This window comes from Micrasema longulum, unplaced genomic scaffold (genome assembly GCF_059751315.1).
Source record: "Micrasema longulum isolate JH-2025_06_02 unplaced genomic scaffold, ASM5975131v1 h1tg001866l, whole genome shotgun sequence".
Lineage (NCBI taxonomy): Eukaryota > Metazoa > Arthropoda > Insecta > Trichoptera > Brachycentridae > Micrasema > Micrasema longulum.
The window spans coordinates 1-19,353 of NW_028279040.1; the positions used below are offsets into that span (position 1 = coordinate 1).

The 19,353-nt window shown below is 30.6% G+C and overlaps 1 protein-coding gene across 1 annotated transcript in view; it reads right to left on the bottom strand.

Moving 5' to 3' along the window:
- Positions 1-5,424: 5,424 nt before the first annotated feature.
- Positions 5,425-19,353, bottom strand: part of LOC148273702 (spondin-2-like) — a 39,769-nt gene continuing 25,840 nt past the window's right edge. Inside the window, 5 exon segments of the mRNA XM_088238335.1 lie at positions 5,425-6,502; positions 8,844-8,965; positions 10,494-10,672; positions 12,295-12,474; positions 14,004-14,108. Coding sequence (XP_088094461.1) covers positions 6,402-6,502; positions 8,844-8,965; positions 10,494-10,672; positions 12,295-12,474; positions 14,004-14,108 — 687 coding nt within the window. The 3' untranslated portion in view covers positions 5,425-6,401.

Here is a 19,353-nt window from a genome sequence, read left to right on the forward strand (position 1 = left end):
TAACTCGTAAATGATTTTTTATTCTGTTTTATTCTAAAAAACAATGAATATTTTATTTTTTTACTTTTATTTAATGTTTTTTAACGTTTGGAAATAAGTACGCCTACTGTTTTTTTTTTAAGATTTTTTTTTTTACTTTCATACTGTAATTTTTACACTATTTGTGATTTTTAATAACTAAATTTATTGATTTTTTTCTTCTATTTTTTTTTTTTAATATGTTAATTTAATGAATTCATGTTTAAAAAAGCTAAATGGGCGTGAAAATTAGTTTTAAATAGTCTCGCAAAAGTCTGCAATGTTTATTTGACTTATTTTTAAATGCACATGCAGTTTTTACTTGTATGTTTTAAAACAAAACTCTAGGTTTTTTAATACGAATGTCTAAAGACTTCAAAAACATGTTAACATTTATATTGCTATATAACACATATGTGAGAAGTCAATTAGAATATGCTTCAATTATATGGGATCCCCAATATAAAATATATACAAACAACATAGAAAGGATACAAAAGAGATTCATTAATTTAATAAATTATAAATTTCACTGTACACCAAATTCATTTCATACTCTGGAGTATAAAAGGGTGATTGCAGATCAAATATTCCTGTTTAAACTAGTAAACAACGTCGTAGACTGCCCTTTACTTACAAGTTCTTTTGAATACCTTGTACCCAACAGAAAAATACTCCATACTACATTTAATTTGCCAGCACCTAGGACTAACTCAAGGAAAAACGACTTTTTCTTTAGAGCATGACATTATTATAATACTGTTCTCTCCGGTCACGCAGACATTTTTCATCTCTCCTATATGAAATATAGAAAATTTCTATATAGACAGTACACCCGTTTAGTTTTACGATGCCAGTAATTATGTATGTACTCGTGTGTTCATTATTATATTTTTGTACCTTTTACATTATTTTTATATAACTATTTTCTTTTCAAATTCTTTAATTTTTTTTTTTTTTTGTTTCTATTAACTTTATTTTTATTACTGTATATAAAGATATGTTTTTTTTTTGCAACTTCTAAGTGCCTAACAATTGTTAATTGCTTTTATTTTGATCCGATAATGTACTTAATCAATATCTTACACCACTGTGGATTTTTTTTTAAAACTGTTTTTCACAATTTTCGTTCATACGTATTCTTATTTTCTGTATACAATAAATGTGAAAATTGTTGTTTTTTTCCCAAATAAAAATAAATAAATAAAAACTAACCCAAATGATATAAATACAAATACTAAATAAATGTACAAAAATTAGTAACACACGAATTTCAAATGATTTATTTATCAAATACAAAATTTATTATTTTTGGAATATCTATAGGACTTCACTACTGGACAATGTTATTTTTCAACCCATTACATGCAGCAAATTCAACAAAAAAAAATTATAATGATGATGATTTTGAAACAAAGGGTGTAAGTTAGACTATGTTGGATACAATTAAATTAAAAATTCAACTTTTAAATTGTAAAAGAAAACCATTTACTTTCATAAATTGTATTTTTCATTGTAATATATTAAACAAATAACAATTTCAGCTTTCTTTTTCCACATCCGCTCCTAAGTGGAGCATCTGGACATCACCAGACGCTTTCAGGAGACTATCGCCAGCCAGCACTCTCGCCTCCTCCCACGTCAATCCCGCGTCCCTGAGTTCCGCCGAATAAAGCCGAAAGATCGTCATCGAGGGTCTTCCAGGACGGAGGGAGCCTGTTGGTGTGAAGAAGAGCAAGCTTGGGTTGAGGCTCTCGAGGCATGCGTAGCACGTTTCTTAGCCAGATCCACCATCGTACCCTCAAAGCTCGTTATAGAAGGCTGTTATGTTTGTTCTCTGATTTCAATGTGGGCAAACCATCTTATGCCTCATATTTTCCTCAAGCACTTGCTCTCAAAATTCCGATATTTGATATATATTTTGGTAAGGTTCTAAGATTCACATCTTCATGTTATACAGGAGTAGTACAAGCATTATTCAAGAGTTGAAATAATAATTTACCTTAAGAATAAAAAACGTTGATTAGATTACCAGTTGTCTTTTATTGGATAAATTAGAGTAAAAAACATCCAACGGAAACTATCAATAACAAACTAAAATAAATTGTCAAACAATATTAACTCTTAAAAGACTGTGGTAAATAATCCCTTTGCGCGCGGTGATGTAACATCGTGTTACCACTAGTAAAAGACAGAATATTCTAAAGTTCAGAAATTTGAAAAAAAAAAAACATATTGTTTTTTAATTATTCCTTTTCCATAATTTATGCAAATAAATATATAATTAAGCCCTGTTGTAGCAAAATAAATCATAAATACGCCACTCATATTACGCGCGTGCGCCCCCCATTACTGTCATCAACCGACTGAAGACTGAATCTGTTTTACCCAACGCCCGCCATAGAACAGCGTCTCTGTTTTTTTTGTTATGAGTTATACCTTCGTGCTCTCTCTCAAACACATGTGTCGCTGAATTAGTGGACATTCATTCTTCGCGAAGCAAGGATAAATCTTTTTTGTAAGTTAATACAGCATATTTATACAAATTTGACTTTCCGAATCCGGTGTGAAAATGTCAATTTGAAGATTACAAAAAATACGACTTCATCATTTTAAGAAATAAGAGAGATATATCAAGTTTGTATCCCATGTCTACTAGTGTGACATCACAGCCACACAAGAGTTAACAGTTACCCATTACTTGTTTTCTTGTTGAATAATTATTTCTGAGATATGAATATTGACTGATATTTTGATAAAGATAAGATAATCAATTTTATTTGTTAGATAAATAATTGATTTTTTTTAAGTTCCTCTTTATTCGTGACGACATTCCAGAGCAATTTGATCTTCGTAAAATTGAACACCATTAAATTAATTTGTCAAGACACATTTCATCAAAGCTTTCACTGAGTAAACTCATTATTAATAATTGATATCGCGGTTTTAAGTTTAATTTTGCGCCAGCAGCTAACTTTCATTAAAATTGATTTAAACATATCAGCTTTAAGCTGCTTGCTTACAATAAATATAATAATAATTTTCTTTTTCTACAGTAGAAATATGTTTATTGATTTATTTTGACAGCTTACGCCTTTGAAAAAGTATAAAATAATATTGAAAAACAATTATAATAAAACAAAACACCTGAATCCAGTATAAAAAATATAGATACATGAAATAAAATAAGCAAAAAAAAGGAAATGGTTAAGAAAAATTCAATAAGAAATTATAACATAGGTATGTAGAAAATAAACAATAAATAAAGGGTTTAAATAAAAAAGTATTGAAGTTACAGAGGTGATGTATCATAGCATAAACCGTAAATACTTAGTACATTTTTATAATTTAGAGAATAAGTGATTAAAAAGTAATGATTTTAATTTATATTAACATAAATTAAATAACTCTAAGTTTCCATGTTCGTTTGCTTACATGTTGAACCGTGGAATAGGGGAGTATTTGGCATAGTTTGAACTATGCAAATCAACAGCAAAATAAGTATTTTGTCTCGTCCCACGCTGTCTCACATAAAAATTCACACATATTAATTTCATATTGTCGTAAAAATCTAAGTGGCATGCCGGAGACTATAATATTACATTAATGATTAATTGAAATTGAATATGTTAAATACTTATAGGCTAACAATAGACAAATAATTAAAATGTACAATTCAAATCAATTGTTTATTGGCAAAATAACAACAATATCGATTTTTTTTTTAAATCAAAAACTTTTTTTTCGAAAATTGAAAAAATAAAGCCTATGAAGATAAAATATGTTATATGCAACTACAATGGCGAACAGGAAATCAAAATTCCATAAACAGACTACGACAGTAAAATAAAATATTGAAGTAAGTATAATTTTTTGTTTTCTTTTATTTAGGAAACAGTATAGTTACATAGTTTTATATTTTACACAGTTAGATTTAACTTTAATGGACCAGTAAAGTTTTCATATTATAAAGTTATTATATGTAAGGTTATTAATGAAAGTACAAAAAAGAAAAGGAAAAAAATATATAAATGGAAGTAGTTTAAAAATTAAAATTAAAGTAAAAAAGGTTATTTTAAAGCTTTTAATTTGTAGTTAGTATTTAAAAATGGAAATAATATTAAAAATGGAGAAAATTTGTCAGAGTAATTAAAAGTTAGGAATAATTAAAATAAAGAATGAAAAACATGCTCAGATGTAAAAATAAAATTAAATAGTAATAACATTTTTAAAAAAGGAAAAACATAATTATACACATACACATTTTAAGGGATTCAAAAAACGATAAGAAGAATCGATTTAAAAAAAATAAATAAATGAAATATTACCGACAGTAAATTTAAGTCAAATTAAAAAAACATCTTCATAATTAATGACACATTATAGTAAGAGCAGCAATACGTTAATTTTATACACATATAAAATATAAGTACTTAAAAGTAGTTTAAAAGTATAAAAACATGTCAATGCAGCAGAGAAAAAAGATAGAATAATATGTGTATAATCTCCCTTATCTAACACTCTCAAAAAAACTTTAAAATTAAATCTAACAGAACTTATTCAACTAAAATCATTAAAATTTATTCATTAAAAATAGCCACTGCTGTCATTGTACTCAAAGAACTAAAACTTTTTTTTAAAAGTAGTAAACACGGACACAATACAAAAATATCAGAACAATATCACACACAACATTCTAAATCGAGACAAGGACAATCGAGACAAGGATAATCGAGACAAGGAGAGTCGAGACTTATAAACCATGGACTGAAATTACACAACAAACCATCGGACAAAACTTAACAAAAGACAGACAACCCTTTCAAAAGATGTTAAATACTATCATCAAAAAGACGGTATAAATTGAAAATTAAAATCGTTTTGTTAAATGAATTCTTGAGGGTTTATCAATTAATTTTAAATAAAATTAAAAAAAACATTGTTTTTTGTTGTATTATAACTATTGATTTGCAGGCAAACGCACTAATCAGTACATCACAAGGCCAACAAACCTGCGATCGAGTTCTTTTTTGCAAGATTTTGACCTGAGAGTAAAAGAAATAAAAAATAAAATAAATACTTTAAATATATAAATAAACAACTTCACAAACATCAACAGATGAAAGGATCAAAGGAATAAAGATGTCCAAATATGGGCGGAATTGTGAATTTTACACAGTGTGTAAAGTGGTCACTTAAACTAGCCAATTACAGGTCGTAAGTCGTGTAGATGCCTAACCTTCTCTATTACCTTTTCTCAAATGTTTGTCGTCTCTGTTGTAATATGTTTATACTAACGTTTAGTAATGATAATTTAAAATGAACTACTTTGCAACGTCACAGGTTCATGTAAAAAATTACCAAAAAATTACCGCGTTGTTATGTGTTGTGAAAGATTTACGGTTTTTACGTTATGTTTCCCAAGTTTAATGTGTTTTGGCAGGTATGGGGTTCTCCTTATAAATCTCAGAAAAACTCACCGACTTAAACTCATGACGTCACAGTGGAGTAATTTCAAAATTACGTATTATTAGATTAGTATTATTATTATTCATCATACAATAGACACTATTTATAAAATAAACTCCATTATACAAATTTTTAAAGAAAAGAAAAAAAAATATTTGAGATGAATAAGTCACTTAAATACCAAAATAATATTAAAATCCCTAAATTCCACACAAGTCATGGTCAAAAAAGCTTTGTCTGCAAAGGTGACAAAAATTACAATAATTTCCCTAATGAACTAAAAACTATAAAAACTAAAATATCAATAAATAAATTCAAAGTAAATCTAAAGAAACTTTTTGAACAAGTGTAAAAACTACATTCAATTTTAATTAGTATGAACGTTTTAATATTTTCTGTTTTTCTTTATTTATCCTCTAAGTTTTTTTTTCTCATATACTCTAACAAATAAATAACTATGACAGTGTAAGTCACTCTCCAAGCATAAGAGTTAGTCTTTTTGTTTTGAGAGTTGCGGTCATAAAATTAACTACTAGATGTATGAAAATAGATTTAAATAGAATAAAAAACATGTACCATTTATTAAATATATGATGAAATATTTTTTTAAAAATCCTAATGTTGATAATACGATCCTATTTTTTGCTTCATTTGATGGTCTATTAATAAATAAAAAAATAAATAAAATCACTGAACCTCATTGTGACATTCGTGAAATAGGGTTTTAAAGGCTTAAATTTCTATATCAATTTTATAAAATGATTTACCGACGAATAAATTTGGTGCCCCAGAATTACGATCGCCATTAATACAGATTTTGTCACCACGGCTGCTGGTCGATGGATTTCAATTTGGGTCAGTGGAGTTAAGCTCTAGAATCTGTGTAAAGCAGATATGGGCCTCATCGGGTCTGGTCACCAACTAAAGTAGGACGATCGATGTAAACTTGCGTTTGTCTTCTTCGTAGTCAAGAAGGAAGTCAATAGATTACTGGAAACTGATGATGATTTTCTACCTGCAATTGTTTACTTAAAATTAGAAAGTTTGACATGTAATAACAGAGACAGAACATTTATTAGACTGAATACTTTTTTATTGATATGTTGATTTTTTTAATGATTTTTTTGTATTTGTGGTGATGCACGTCTGTGTTAATTTATTATTCATCTCAACTCAAAACAACACCGATGAATGTCCATAAATCGAATGTAATGGTTTTTGAAAGGAATGAAAGTATGACTAAATGTGAAATCACTGTGAATGGGGTTATACTAAAACAAGTAGACGAATTTGTGTATCTGAAAAGTATGTTTACTAGAGATGGAATGACTAAGAAAGATATTTAAAGAAGGGTGAGCGCCGGCAACAGGGTGAACGGTGCATCTAAACCAACCTTGACAAAAAAATGTTTCAACCAAGGCAAAATTAGCTGTTCACAGTAGAGTCCTAGTCCCGACCCTGTTGTATGGGAGCAAAGTATAGACTTGAAAACAGGGATGAAAAAGGCGGAATGCTGTCGAAATGCGATCTCTCAGGTGAATGTGTGGTAAAACTATGAACGATTGAGGCACTACTTTTTTTTTTTTTACAATGGTTGCTTTATTATTCACCTTGCTTATAATATACAAGGTTTGTTTTTCAAAAAGTGGATTTTTCTGCAATTAAATATCTTTAAATTTATCTAAACTTTTGGAATCAGGAGGATTGAACTAATGTGGGCCAACCAGGAACTTCTCAGCATTTGCTCACGTGGAGAGGAAACCACCCAAAACTCTTCAGGAGAATCCGGCCTGTTGGCAGTAGTCAACAGGCCTTCCGTTCCACTAGAGGAGTGTTCGGCATTTTGTTCCCTAATTTAGTTCATTTTAACAATTGCCCGCACTATATTGACCATGTATGATACTACCTCTCGTGTACGCAAATGCACAAATGTTGATCTTATGTAAAGTAGTAAGATAATCTTATGAAAAGACAAAATCAAGAAAGAGGCTCTGCGTTGTTTTGGAGATGTAACGGCTAAAAATATTAACAATGCGAATGTTGGTGGATGCAAAAAAAAAGGAAGACCGAAAAAGACATGGCATGACCAAACCTAACAAATACTTGAAGATGGAATTGTTAAAAGTCGGAATAATCGGCGCGCGTGCATGAGAAAATGTATGAATGTAGAGGAAGCGAGACCTGCAAAGATAGAGTGATGTGGTGTTCTATCCTATCTGCCTACCCTTACGGGGAAATGGCTTTAAGGCTAGTTTGTTTGTTTGAACTCAACACAAGACTTAAGTCCCGTGGAGTTGGGACCTATGTCTCAAAACATGCGTAATAATTTGTTAGTAAATAAATAAACATAAAAATCTAAGTAATACATCGCTTATAATTTGGCGGTCTCCGTGGTGTAGTGGTCAAGACGCTTGACTTACAGACGGAAGGTTCCGGGTTCGATTCCCGGTGAAAACAAAAAATTGAATGTGATTTTTCTCAAGCCTGGGTGTTCTGTAATGTAATTCACCACTGTGATTGGGCCTCCTGGCCTGTTGTGGTGCAAAAATTAAATTAAATTACCTGTAATTGGCTGATTCAAATGATCACATTTCAACATATTAAATCAGAGACGGGAAACATTTTAGAAAGGGGGTGAGGAATTTCAAGCGTTAACGGGGCTTATGATCTAATTGAGGGTGATAGATTCATTGACTATGGATACTGAGGTTGCTCTTATGGCAACATTGGCAACAGGGGCATTGAAAGCAGTGCACATAAATCAATTATTCTCTTCTGTACTGGGAACTTGTGGGCGTTATGCCTGTTTTCCCGATCATGCAGGAAAAAACCGCATCTTTTGCAAAAAAAGAATTTTTGAAATAAAAAATAATAATCAACCGTTAAAATTAAAGCTAATAATATATATTTTTTGCAATTTTCGGATTTGAAAAGAGCCCATAAAACGGATTCGGGTAAATGGGAGGGGGCTCTCACTGGTAGGATGATCTGTCATAAGCTGGTTTAAGTGGCCAATTCAAGAAATGTGGATGTTCATATATAGGCATAATGGTGCATGTTACGAATGAATGCCAATGAGATGTCATAAGCCTTGTTAATGCCTGGACTTCCATAATTAAAAAAAAAAAAAATCCTTTTTGAACACAATGTTCATTGTACATTGGCGGACTTATTGCCAAATGGTAATTTCTTCCAACCAATCAACAAAATTAAAGTTTTATTTATTAAATATGTTATATAAAAAAGCTACAGACATAATAATATAAATAAATGTATTTTTGTATAAATTATCTTAAATACATACTATTACTCAATAGAAAAGGGACATTTCTGGATAGTAATAGATGGTAACTTACTTTCATTTCCCGCTGTGAAGCTGACTCTAGGTCGAAACACTTTTGGAAAAAAAATATTATTTTTCAGATAGCTGTTTTTGATGTTCTTCAAAATTTCTTCCGTCCCATTAGAAATTTGATTTCTGAAACAAAATAATACTTCAAACCTCATTTTGGTCTTGGCATACTCACGGATCAGACGTCTGAGGTTCGAACTCTACTTTGCCACAACTTGGATTTCCATATTTAATTACCAATAAAAATAAGTCAATCAAAATCATAAATTTGTTTTTTCGTTTTTTAGATAAACAGAAATAGAACACATGTAAAAAAATAGTTTTGGAGACAGGATTCGCATTCATATAGTACCATACTGGCTTTATACAGAATGCGTTTTGTGTTCCGGGCCAAAGTTTCTGGCCGCCATTTTGGTTTGGTTGTCATTTGTCGAGTCATATTTGACAGTTGACTGGTCGATAACAATTTACTATGGATCATCTAACGCCGCAACAACACGTTAAAATTATGAAGTAAAATGTTTTAATAATTTTTCGATTTTGAATACTCACAGAATATTTGTAATGTTATTAGTGCTAAGCAAGTAAAATATTAAGAGTGAAGTGATGAAGGTTTTTGAAATTTTTTATGCACTTAAAGATAAAACAAACTATGGAAGAAAACATATCCAGCTTACACTAGAAAATATAAATGCGGTGAGACTCAGTGTTTATGAACGGCTGGGCACCTCTCATCATTGCCTTGCACAAGAATTAGGATGTTGTAAAACTATCATGACATAATGCAAATATTTTTTGCATCCAAAATGGACCAATTGAGTTTATATCATTTGTGGTTTCAATGGTATCGTACTGAGGCACACAAAACTCATGCGACGATGCAAATTTTTGGAGACACTTTTCTCGACTGAATAATGTCAAAAGTTGGTGATATCGACTGGTCTTTAAGATCCTCTGATTTAATGACCCTCGATTTTTTTAATTATGGAAGATCTTAATAAAAAGGGTGTACACCAGCAAATCATGGATAACATCCGAAAAGAAATTGCTGAAATAACACCAGAAGTCTGCAAAAACGTAATGAAAAATGTGCTGTAAAAAAAATAAAGCATTTGAGCCACGGACTCAAGCGGGCACGTGATTGACCTTCAAACAAATTCAAAATCAATCAACAAAATTTAAATCAAGGAATTGTGTTTCATTAAAAAGTTAGTTAAAGAAAACATCGCCCGGGAACATAAAACGCACTCTGCCTAAGAGTTGTTAACCCAAGTTGCCTCTTCTTCAGACCTGCGCACCTCCCGCCGCCTTGACAATCCGTTGATGACGATCTTTTGATTTTATTCGGCAGGACTACAACTGGGTTCAATCAAGAACACTACAATAGACAAGACAATATTGTCTTGTCCCAGGTCAAAACTTATTCTGCTCTTACGTGACACGTATGACGGCTAGCTACGGATGCTTAAATTAAATGTTTTTTAAAAATAACTTGGTATAAAAGTATCACATAATCCAGCAAATTACTGGTTTCAAGCATTTTGAATGCGTAGTTTTCTATTTTGACTTTGTTCGTCCATACAGAGATGTTTGTCCTGAAATTAAAAGTAATTTAAAATCGTTAACATAAGTTTGTAATTTAACTTTGACTTACGATTGTGGTTCTTCAGTAACAGTCCTATAGGTATAAGTATCAAGTTCTGTCAGTGTGTCATTGAGAGTTGAATTGACCGTTACCATTTCTATATTGAGAGTTCCATTTTCATCTGGCTTTAGGAAAGCATCGTCTTCTGTTAATTTTTCCTCAGCGTCTTCAAAGTCGTACTCTTTTATCTGCAAAAACAAATTGAGTAGGTACTCATTACTTTTCATTTATTAAAAATAATTTTCTTTCATTGCCAAATATAATTGAAAATTTGGACCAATATTGATCCCCAAATTGTCATAAATTTACTTATTAAATTGAATCAAAATATAATTGTAATTTTTTATTCCCTTTTGCAGGAAGTTTAACCATGAAATGCATCAATATACGAGGCGATATTTTAAAGTCAATAAATTGCTCTATATGTCAAAATAATCTGGTTTTGTTGTAGGAACAAAAACAGCCAACAAAAGCTATTAATGGAAGAATTTTCGAAGAAAATAAACCTTTTGAATACGTTTTACCATAAGAATTTAATAGAAGAATAATTACATGGATTCTGATTCATGGGTACATGTTATTGTATTGATTTATATGTATTTAATAAATACCCATATCATCAGTATTATCATGTTTTGTGTCACAGTTTAAAATGTTTATCCTAAGAAAGCCATATGCAAAATAAAATAAATGTTACATAACATTTATAAACGGGGTTTTATTACTATATTTCAGTGATTTCAGGAATCTTTCAAAACGTGTCAAACTTTAGCCTTGAAACTCAGTATGTTTGTTAACATCCGTCTATGCTCATTAGGTCATTGTACATAGTCGTATATTTAGTCCGTTGTTTAGCAGTTGAGATTGTATTATTTTTGTTTTTGCTGTCTGAGTATGGTAATGATGTGACGTTCTCGTGTCATGATTGTGCGTGTCTGTTACTTACGTCAGTAAGATATCGTCAATATTTTTTTGGCCTAGCATAAGTTTATGGCTTAGTTTAAGGGTTTTCAACTTTCTCAAGTTGTCTGTGTCTAGATGTTTTACAGTCTTGTTCAGCATTATAGTCGGCATTCAGAAGTGTATATTGATGTTTGGAATATAAATAAATGTATTTAAAATAAATAGAAATTTCCAAAGGTTCAACACAAGAAATTCAGAAAATTTAGCTGTGATCACTAGTAGACTGCAAAAAATTAGTATTTTTTCCCCTTAAACTGCATACGGTTTTATAACAGAGTATCCCTTAATATTCAGGCTTTGTCAACAAAAATATCAAAGATTTCGTAAAGCACAGGCTGTTTGGAAAGAGCTTTTATGGAATCGAAGACTGTTTGCAAGACAAAACAGTTTGGCAATTGATTTGTTTATATAGGTATCAAATTGTTTATTTAAATAATGGAGTTAAAATCATTTGTAAAAAAACAACATGAATCATAAATTGAAATACGGTAGAACTCCAATTATCCGAATCAATTAAAACCGGACTCCTTCCAGATAATCGAAAATTGGGGTAATTTGATTTTTTTCCGAAGAAAGGGTGTATTTTACTTAATTATTGTATCTATGTCGAAACTATTGTTTAAGAAGTAGAGCTTTTAATTAATTAAATGAAAAGGTAACACCTTTACGTGGTTAACGCGGAAGGAAGGACAATAGCGCGCGTAGACAGAATCAGTATTTTATATATTTATATTAGACAGAATAATATTTTTTTTCTGAAATTCTAAAAGCGATTCACATAATTGGAGTTGGATAGTTGGAGTTCTACTGTAAATCGGTGCGGTGTCCCAATCAGTGAGTGATTTACCTTGACTATGTGGACCTCGGCTATGTCCGGCAGCGCGGTCCGCCCAGGGTAGTGGAACGACGCGGCGGCGTGGGCGGGGCGGGTGGCCGCGTGGCTGGCCACGAGGTCTGGGGGGTGCAGCCGCCAGCGGGGGGCCGTGAACGTCAGACCGCCGTCCGTGCCCGCGTCTAGGGGAGATAGCTGGAAAACGTTGGACGTGGTGTTATTGCAACTGAGAAAATTGTTGAAGCGAAAAGGTGCTTAACAATAAAATTGATTGTTTACAACGTCGAGAACAATTATCCGTATTTTTTATTATTTGTGGTAATCAAATCACCTTTTTCGTTGTTTTTATATACCTTATATTATATACGAGTTTACATTTAAATTTTACACCTATATAACAAATAATTTATTAACTTTTTAGTTTTTTAAATTTCTTAGAACAGGGTTACTAAAGCCAGTTAGATAAACAATGTTAATTTATATTACAATAATAATTTTACGTTTAATATATATTAAGATAAATATAAAATTTCTCGTTCATATAAGATAATGGTTTTTGATATTCCTCTGTTTTTGTTGTAAATCATTTTCAATTTCCATTTTTAAAATAAAATATTATTTCACCTTCATCATCATCAAACCGGTAAGTTTATAAAGTGACAAAGAAATACTTCAGTGTAAGGCCACCTTTAAAAAAATATTGTATTTATACTTTTTAAGAATTGAAACCGGAACCTCAAGTGCAGTAGGCGAACGTGCAAACCACTTCACCACGAGGCCGGCGTTTCTTCACTCGATTTTCTTATTTAGGATTTTTTAGAATTCTGGTTCTATTTTACACGTATAACTATATTTTGGATCCATCCGTACGCAGACAACTTACTTATTTATGTTTTTATTGTAAACAGCACCTTGGCGCAGTTGGTTAGACGGCCAACTGTGAAACTAGCTTCGCGAATTCGATTCCCTCCAGTTGTAAGAAAAAAAATTCAAAGAAGATATTTTCTCTTAATTGATCTGGATGTTGTGGTGTATTTTTTATAATCTCCTTTCATATCTCTTCTTTCCCACATGCTTACAAGTCTCTAAATAGAGGCTTAGCGGGTTTTTCCTTTTTTTTTAAAATTATTTATTACATTCATTTAACAAAATTATTTTCAATTCATACTCTGTTGTTAACGATATTATTTTTATTGTCGTTTTAAAATGTTGTCTTAGTCTTTTGTTAAGTTTTGTCTGGTAGTTTATTGTATTATTTCAGTACCTGTTTTATAAGTCTCGGTTGTCCTTGTCTCGTTTAAGAATATTATTTGCGATATTGTTCTGATATTCTCGTATTGTGTCCGTGTTTATTACATATTTTTTTTCAAGTTTCAGCTCTTTTTCTACAATTATATCACTGTCTAATTTATGAATACATTTGAAAGGTTCTAACTTAAAAAAATTAGTAACATTTAATTGTTTAGTTTTTTTAAAAGAAATCTGGAGTATACATATTTATATTCTGTTTTTTTAAATATTTCATAGACATCTTGAAAAATGATTCCCAAAAAAATTGTCCTCTTATTTTCAACGGTTTTCAAAATTTGGTATTTTATAATTAACTTATATTCCTGAATTTTCTTTGTAAACAAATTAAAATAAAAGATATTCTATAAATTTGGGGTTTCTTCAGTAAATATTATTTCCCAAGTATTGTATTTTTTTTGTAACTATGTCCTTACGTGCAAAGTGATATTTTCAATCCATTCTCCTTCGCTACACAAGTCCACACCACTAACTCCAATAAACCAGTCAGGTGATGGAACTATCCGACACACAACAGATACCTAGAAATAAAATAATAAGAGCATTACTAAAATTTTACAGTACAAATACATTACAATAGTAAAAATAGGGAGAAATTGCATTATAAAAAATCCAAAAGTACAAAAATAGATTTTTTTGCCAATAAACGCCGTATTTTGACATTAAAACTAAAATTTCATAAAAAATCATCCATAAAATTGATAACACCTCTAGATGTTGTATATACCGACTTTGAAAAGGCTTTTGATAAGGTAGATCACGGAGTATTACTTGAACAAATTTGGTTTTACTGCCAAGCTTTTGGCATTCAAATCAAGTTATTTACACTATCGTCAATAGTATTTTACATACGAGAACCACACATCTTATAAATAGAACACAAATTCTGGAATCCCTCAAGGATCCAACCTGGGCCTTCTTCATTTCCTTTTATTTATAAATGACGATCAAAAACTCCAAATACCTTCTCTTTGCTGACGATGGCAATATTTTCAAATCATTGGTTTGTATTTAACAAATTACCTTTTAGCTTACCAAAACGTTGCGTTATATCGTAAACTTGCTCCAAAGAAACATCTCTATTTCTTTACAACATGAAAAATGTGCTTTTACCACGCAATTACCAAATTAAAGATCCTGGTATTATTTTGTAAGCAAATTTCACGTTTAAGTCCCATATTACTAGTGTTCTAGATAAATCTAGTAAGATGATTGGATTTGTGCTTCGAAACTCTAGATATTTCAATTATATTACTGTGATAAACACGTTGTATGATACACTAGTCAGCTGTATACTAGAATCCTGTTCCATAATTTAGGATCCTTCTGAATCAAACCACACCCATCAAACAGAGAAGGTACAAAAGCGATTTTTGCGATACTTATATCTTAAAGAAAATAATAATTATCCACCATTATTTCTAGCAGGGATGTGGAAGATCTTTCCAATTTTCGCCCTATTTCAAATCTTCTTATCGTATCAAAAATATTAGAAAAAATAGTTTCTCATAGGTTCGTTAATTATATCGAGCAGAATTCGTTGTTTTCGGTAAGGCAATCGGCACACCGACGTTTTCATTCTACGGAGACAGGAGTGATAAGAGTGCTGTCTGACATTATAACGGCGGTGGACTCTGGTAATCTAGTGTTGTTGGCTCTTTTGGACATGAGTGCTGCATTTGATACTGTAGACCATAACGTTTTGCTTGAACGTCTGGAAAAAACTTATGGTATCTGTGATCCGGCACATATGTGGTTCAGTTCATATCTTAATGAAAGAGAATATGCAGTTGTGTTCCAGGGTAATAGCTCATCCAACTTTAAGGTGTCAACTGGAGTACCCCAAGGATCTAGCTGACAGACGTCTTACGCTTAGATCAGCTACATCTACGTCGAAAGAAAAAGTTATTATACCTCTACGCAAACAGCGTACTAAATTTGGTGAACGTGCATTTGCGGTCGCAGGCCCTACTACGGCATGGAATGCTCTCCCAGCAGAAATCCGAAGCTGTGAGAGTGAAGTGATGTTTCGGGAGAAACTTAAAACCCACTTGTTCTCTAAATCATTTGAATAAATTCTTGGCACGTGGTGGAAAAGTAATATGAAAAAGTACATTATTTTTCTTAAATTAAAAAGTTAAAATTAAATTTATATAATCACTCTGTACAGCGCCCTTGAGGTATTATATTACGAAAATGGCGCCATATAAGTTATTCATTCTAATTATTATTATTATTATGATATAGATGAGTATGATATATAGATATAGACTTACATATAGATATAGATATAGATATAGATATATATATAGATATAGATATAGATATAGATATAGATATAGATATAGATATAGATATAGATATAGATATAGATATAGATATAGATATAGATATAGATATAGATATAGATATAGATATAGATATAGATATAGATATAGATATAGATATAGATATAGATATAGATATAGATATAGATATAGATATAGATATAGATATAGATATAGATATAGATATAGATATAGATATAGATATAGATATAGATATAGATATAGATATAGATATAGATATAGATATAGATATAGATATAGATATAGATATAGATATAGATATAGATATAGATATAGATATAGATATAGATATAGATATAGATATAGATATAGATATAGATATAGATATAGATATAGATATAGATATGGATATGTTAATAAATAATGTTTTTAATAAAATGCTTTGTGCCTATTAAATATGTACACACTTCTGTTTACAATTTTGGTACTCCGGTTCTGTATTTATTTATTTTTTATCTTAAAATTGCGTGATCATTCACTTATTTTTTGCTTTTTTTTTACATCTTCTAAATATTTTTTTTGAAAGCATCAATTACATGTACTTTTTTTTCGCTCCCTATATCTAAGTTAGTAGTAATTATTATTATAAAACCATGTAGGACTATCATATGATTAATTGTAAAGGATCTTTACCGACAAGCCATATTCATTGGCTTGGTGAGTCCTGTAAAAAAAAAAAAAATATTTCAAAAATGTCTTAAAATAACTAAAATGTAATATTGTATGTAAATAATAAATAAATAAAATTATAGGGATGCTGGATTACAACACCCTCGAATCTTGTCGTCAAGTTTTTCTGGTGAAACATTTCTATAAGCTGATTTCTGGAAGTACATATAATCCAAATATACTGAAAAAGGTCCGTTTGTATGTTCTCAATAATCATACTAGAGCGAAATCTCATGCACTGTTTTACGCACCCAGATACCGTCAAAATGCCAGTCGGAATTCGCCTATCAATAGGGCAATTCGCTTGCTAAATACGACTTCTTCGGATAATATGGATCTATTTTTCTGTACATATCGACAGTTTAGCAGCTGTCTACTTTCTATTCATTAACTTCTGACACGTATTTACAGTTTGTATACGTGATGGGTAAAACAACCCGTATAGTAATGAAGGCTCCTATTGTCAAATAAATAAATATATCTGTATGTTTCATGTATTTATTTACGTACATGATATATATAATATAATACAATCAAATACTATTTAAATCAACTAATATCATAAAGCACTCAATATAATAACAAGAGTAATTATCTACAGGTTTATAAATTCATTCATTAATTTCATAATACATAAACGTTTGTCAATAAATGCTAACCTTGTTTTTTTATGGACGATAAATTTACTCAAAACGCAAATAAAACAACTTAAATTCCCTGTTACTAAGTAACCACCTAGCCTTAAATTTAACCATTAGTTTTTACCATAATTATCGATGCGTTCAATTATTACTTAAGTCCACAAGAATTGTTTATTTCTTTTACGTAATGGGAAACTTTAATGTAAATATATGTATTTGATTAATGTTAAAAAAATGTATTCAGTTGTAATATTATATTTTTATTTGTTATTAATAAAAATGTAAAAAAATATTTTTAAAAAGTACCTAGAATTATATAACCATATATTATAAGATACTTTTGTCGACTTAATCTTCACATAATAAGTATTTTATATCATCCTTGTCGGGAATCAAACCAGAGACCTCTTGCATGGTAAGCAAATACGCTGACCATTACATCACGAGGCCGATAAAATAAATTTGTAGACTTAAAGCAGTGTTTGATTTTAATATTCATATTAAAATAAAATCTATAAAAGTTTTATATTGAGAGGGGTAAGAAATCAAAAAAATTCAACGTTAGTATTTTCCGTTTTAATCGATTTCTTAAATTTAAGTTCAAAATCTTACTTATTACAATATTTTCCATCTAACATTTTAAACCGCTTTTTTCGCTTTAAAAAAAACTAAAGAAGTTGACTTTATAAATTCAACATTTGTCGTGATTTCTTCTAGCTTCTTAAATTTAATTTAATTAACGAGAAACCCGCTGTTTGATTAATTACAGTTTGGTCTAGTGGTTTTAGCATGGTTACTTTTTTGCCAGGCTTTGAGAGGATACGACAAAGATTTATAAATTATATTAATGTTCTTATAAATGAGTTATTGAACAATTGTCAAATGATTATTTTAAAATGTAAGAATTTATTTTTACAAGTAATAAGTTTTTAGAATGGTATTTTTTTATATTCTTTACCCAAACTTGCAAGCATATATGTAGAATACAAAATTGTAAAAAGTTACAAAAATGTAATATATGTATGTATATACATCATCATCAGTAATACTCTTATTTAATTTTAAATGTCAAGAAATTTGGTAAGCTGTATTCCATTCCAGATGATCGCAAGTATCAAAAAACTGCAAACTATTTTGATTTATCTCACCCGTGTGAAAGGATTCCCGAAAGTGTTATTTTACTTGTCAAAGATATACCTCCTTATGCTCCCAATGAAATAAAAATCTTTGCGGATGGTAGCCTGCTCGACGGCAAAGTGGGAGCGGCATTCGTTCATATTGAGAGTAATAAAGAATTACCAGGCAGAATATTTAAATTAGACAATTTCTTTTCAGTTTTTCAGGCTGAACTACTCGCAATACGAGAAGCTCTCGATTGGTTATTAAAAAACCACCAGAGAGGTGGGTTATTGAAAAAATATTATCAAAGTATCGCTCGGGCGTTCAAGCTATAACTGATACTCGGTCGATAAATCCATTAATTGTAAATATTCAGAGTAAAATTAAGCATCTAAAAATCAGACGGATGATTTTTCAAATATGCTGGATAAGAGGACAGCGCCCTTGAGGGGATTTTCACAAAAATGGCGCTACATAAATTATCCAAACATTATGCTGGTATCGTGGGAAATGAGAGAGCAGATGAACTAGCAAGAGCCGCAAATAGTAAAAGAACGGCACCTTTTTATAAAACAAAATACGCAGCAGCGTTGGAAGAATCATTACGGAGCTTTTTCTACAGGTAAAATCACTCATTTGATTTTCCCAATGCTGGTTGATGCAGCAAACTTCCGTCGTCATCACCCAAGTACTTTCGAAATGACCCAAATTTTTATCCGACACGGAGCTATGAGAAGTTACCTATATAGGTTTAAATTTATGAATGATGACTATTATCCATGAAATGATATTTCTTCACAGAGTATCGAATATCTGTTATTTCAGTGCCCGTTTTTCAGTTTACAACGCCATAATCTTGAAGCAGAATGCAGGAAAGATGGAATATCTTTAACAGATATCCACACTGTCGTTAAAAGTAGTTATCACGCGCCATTTTTCTTGGACTTTGCAACAATGGTGATTGGACTCATAAAGGTAATAAACCAAAA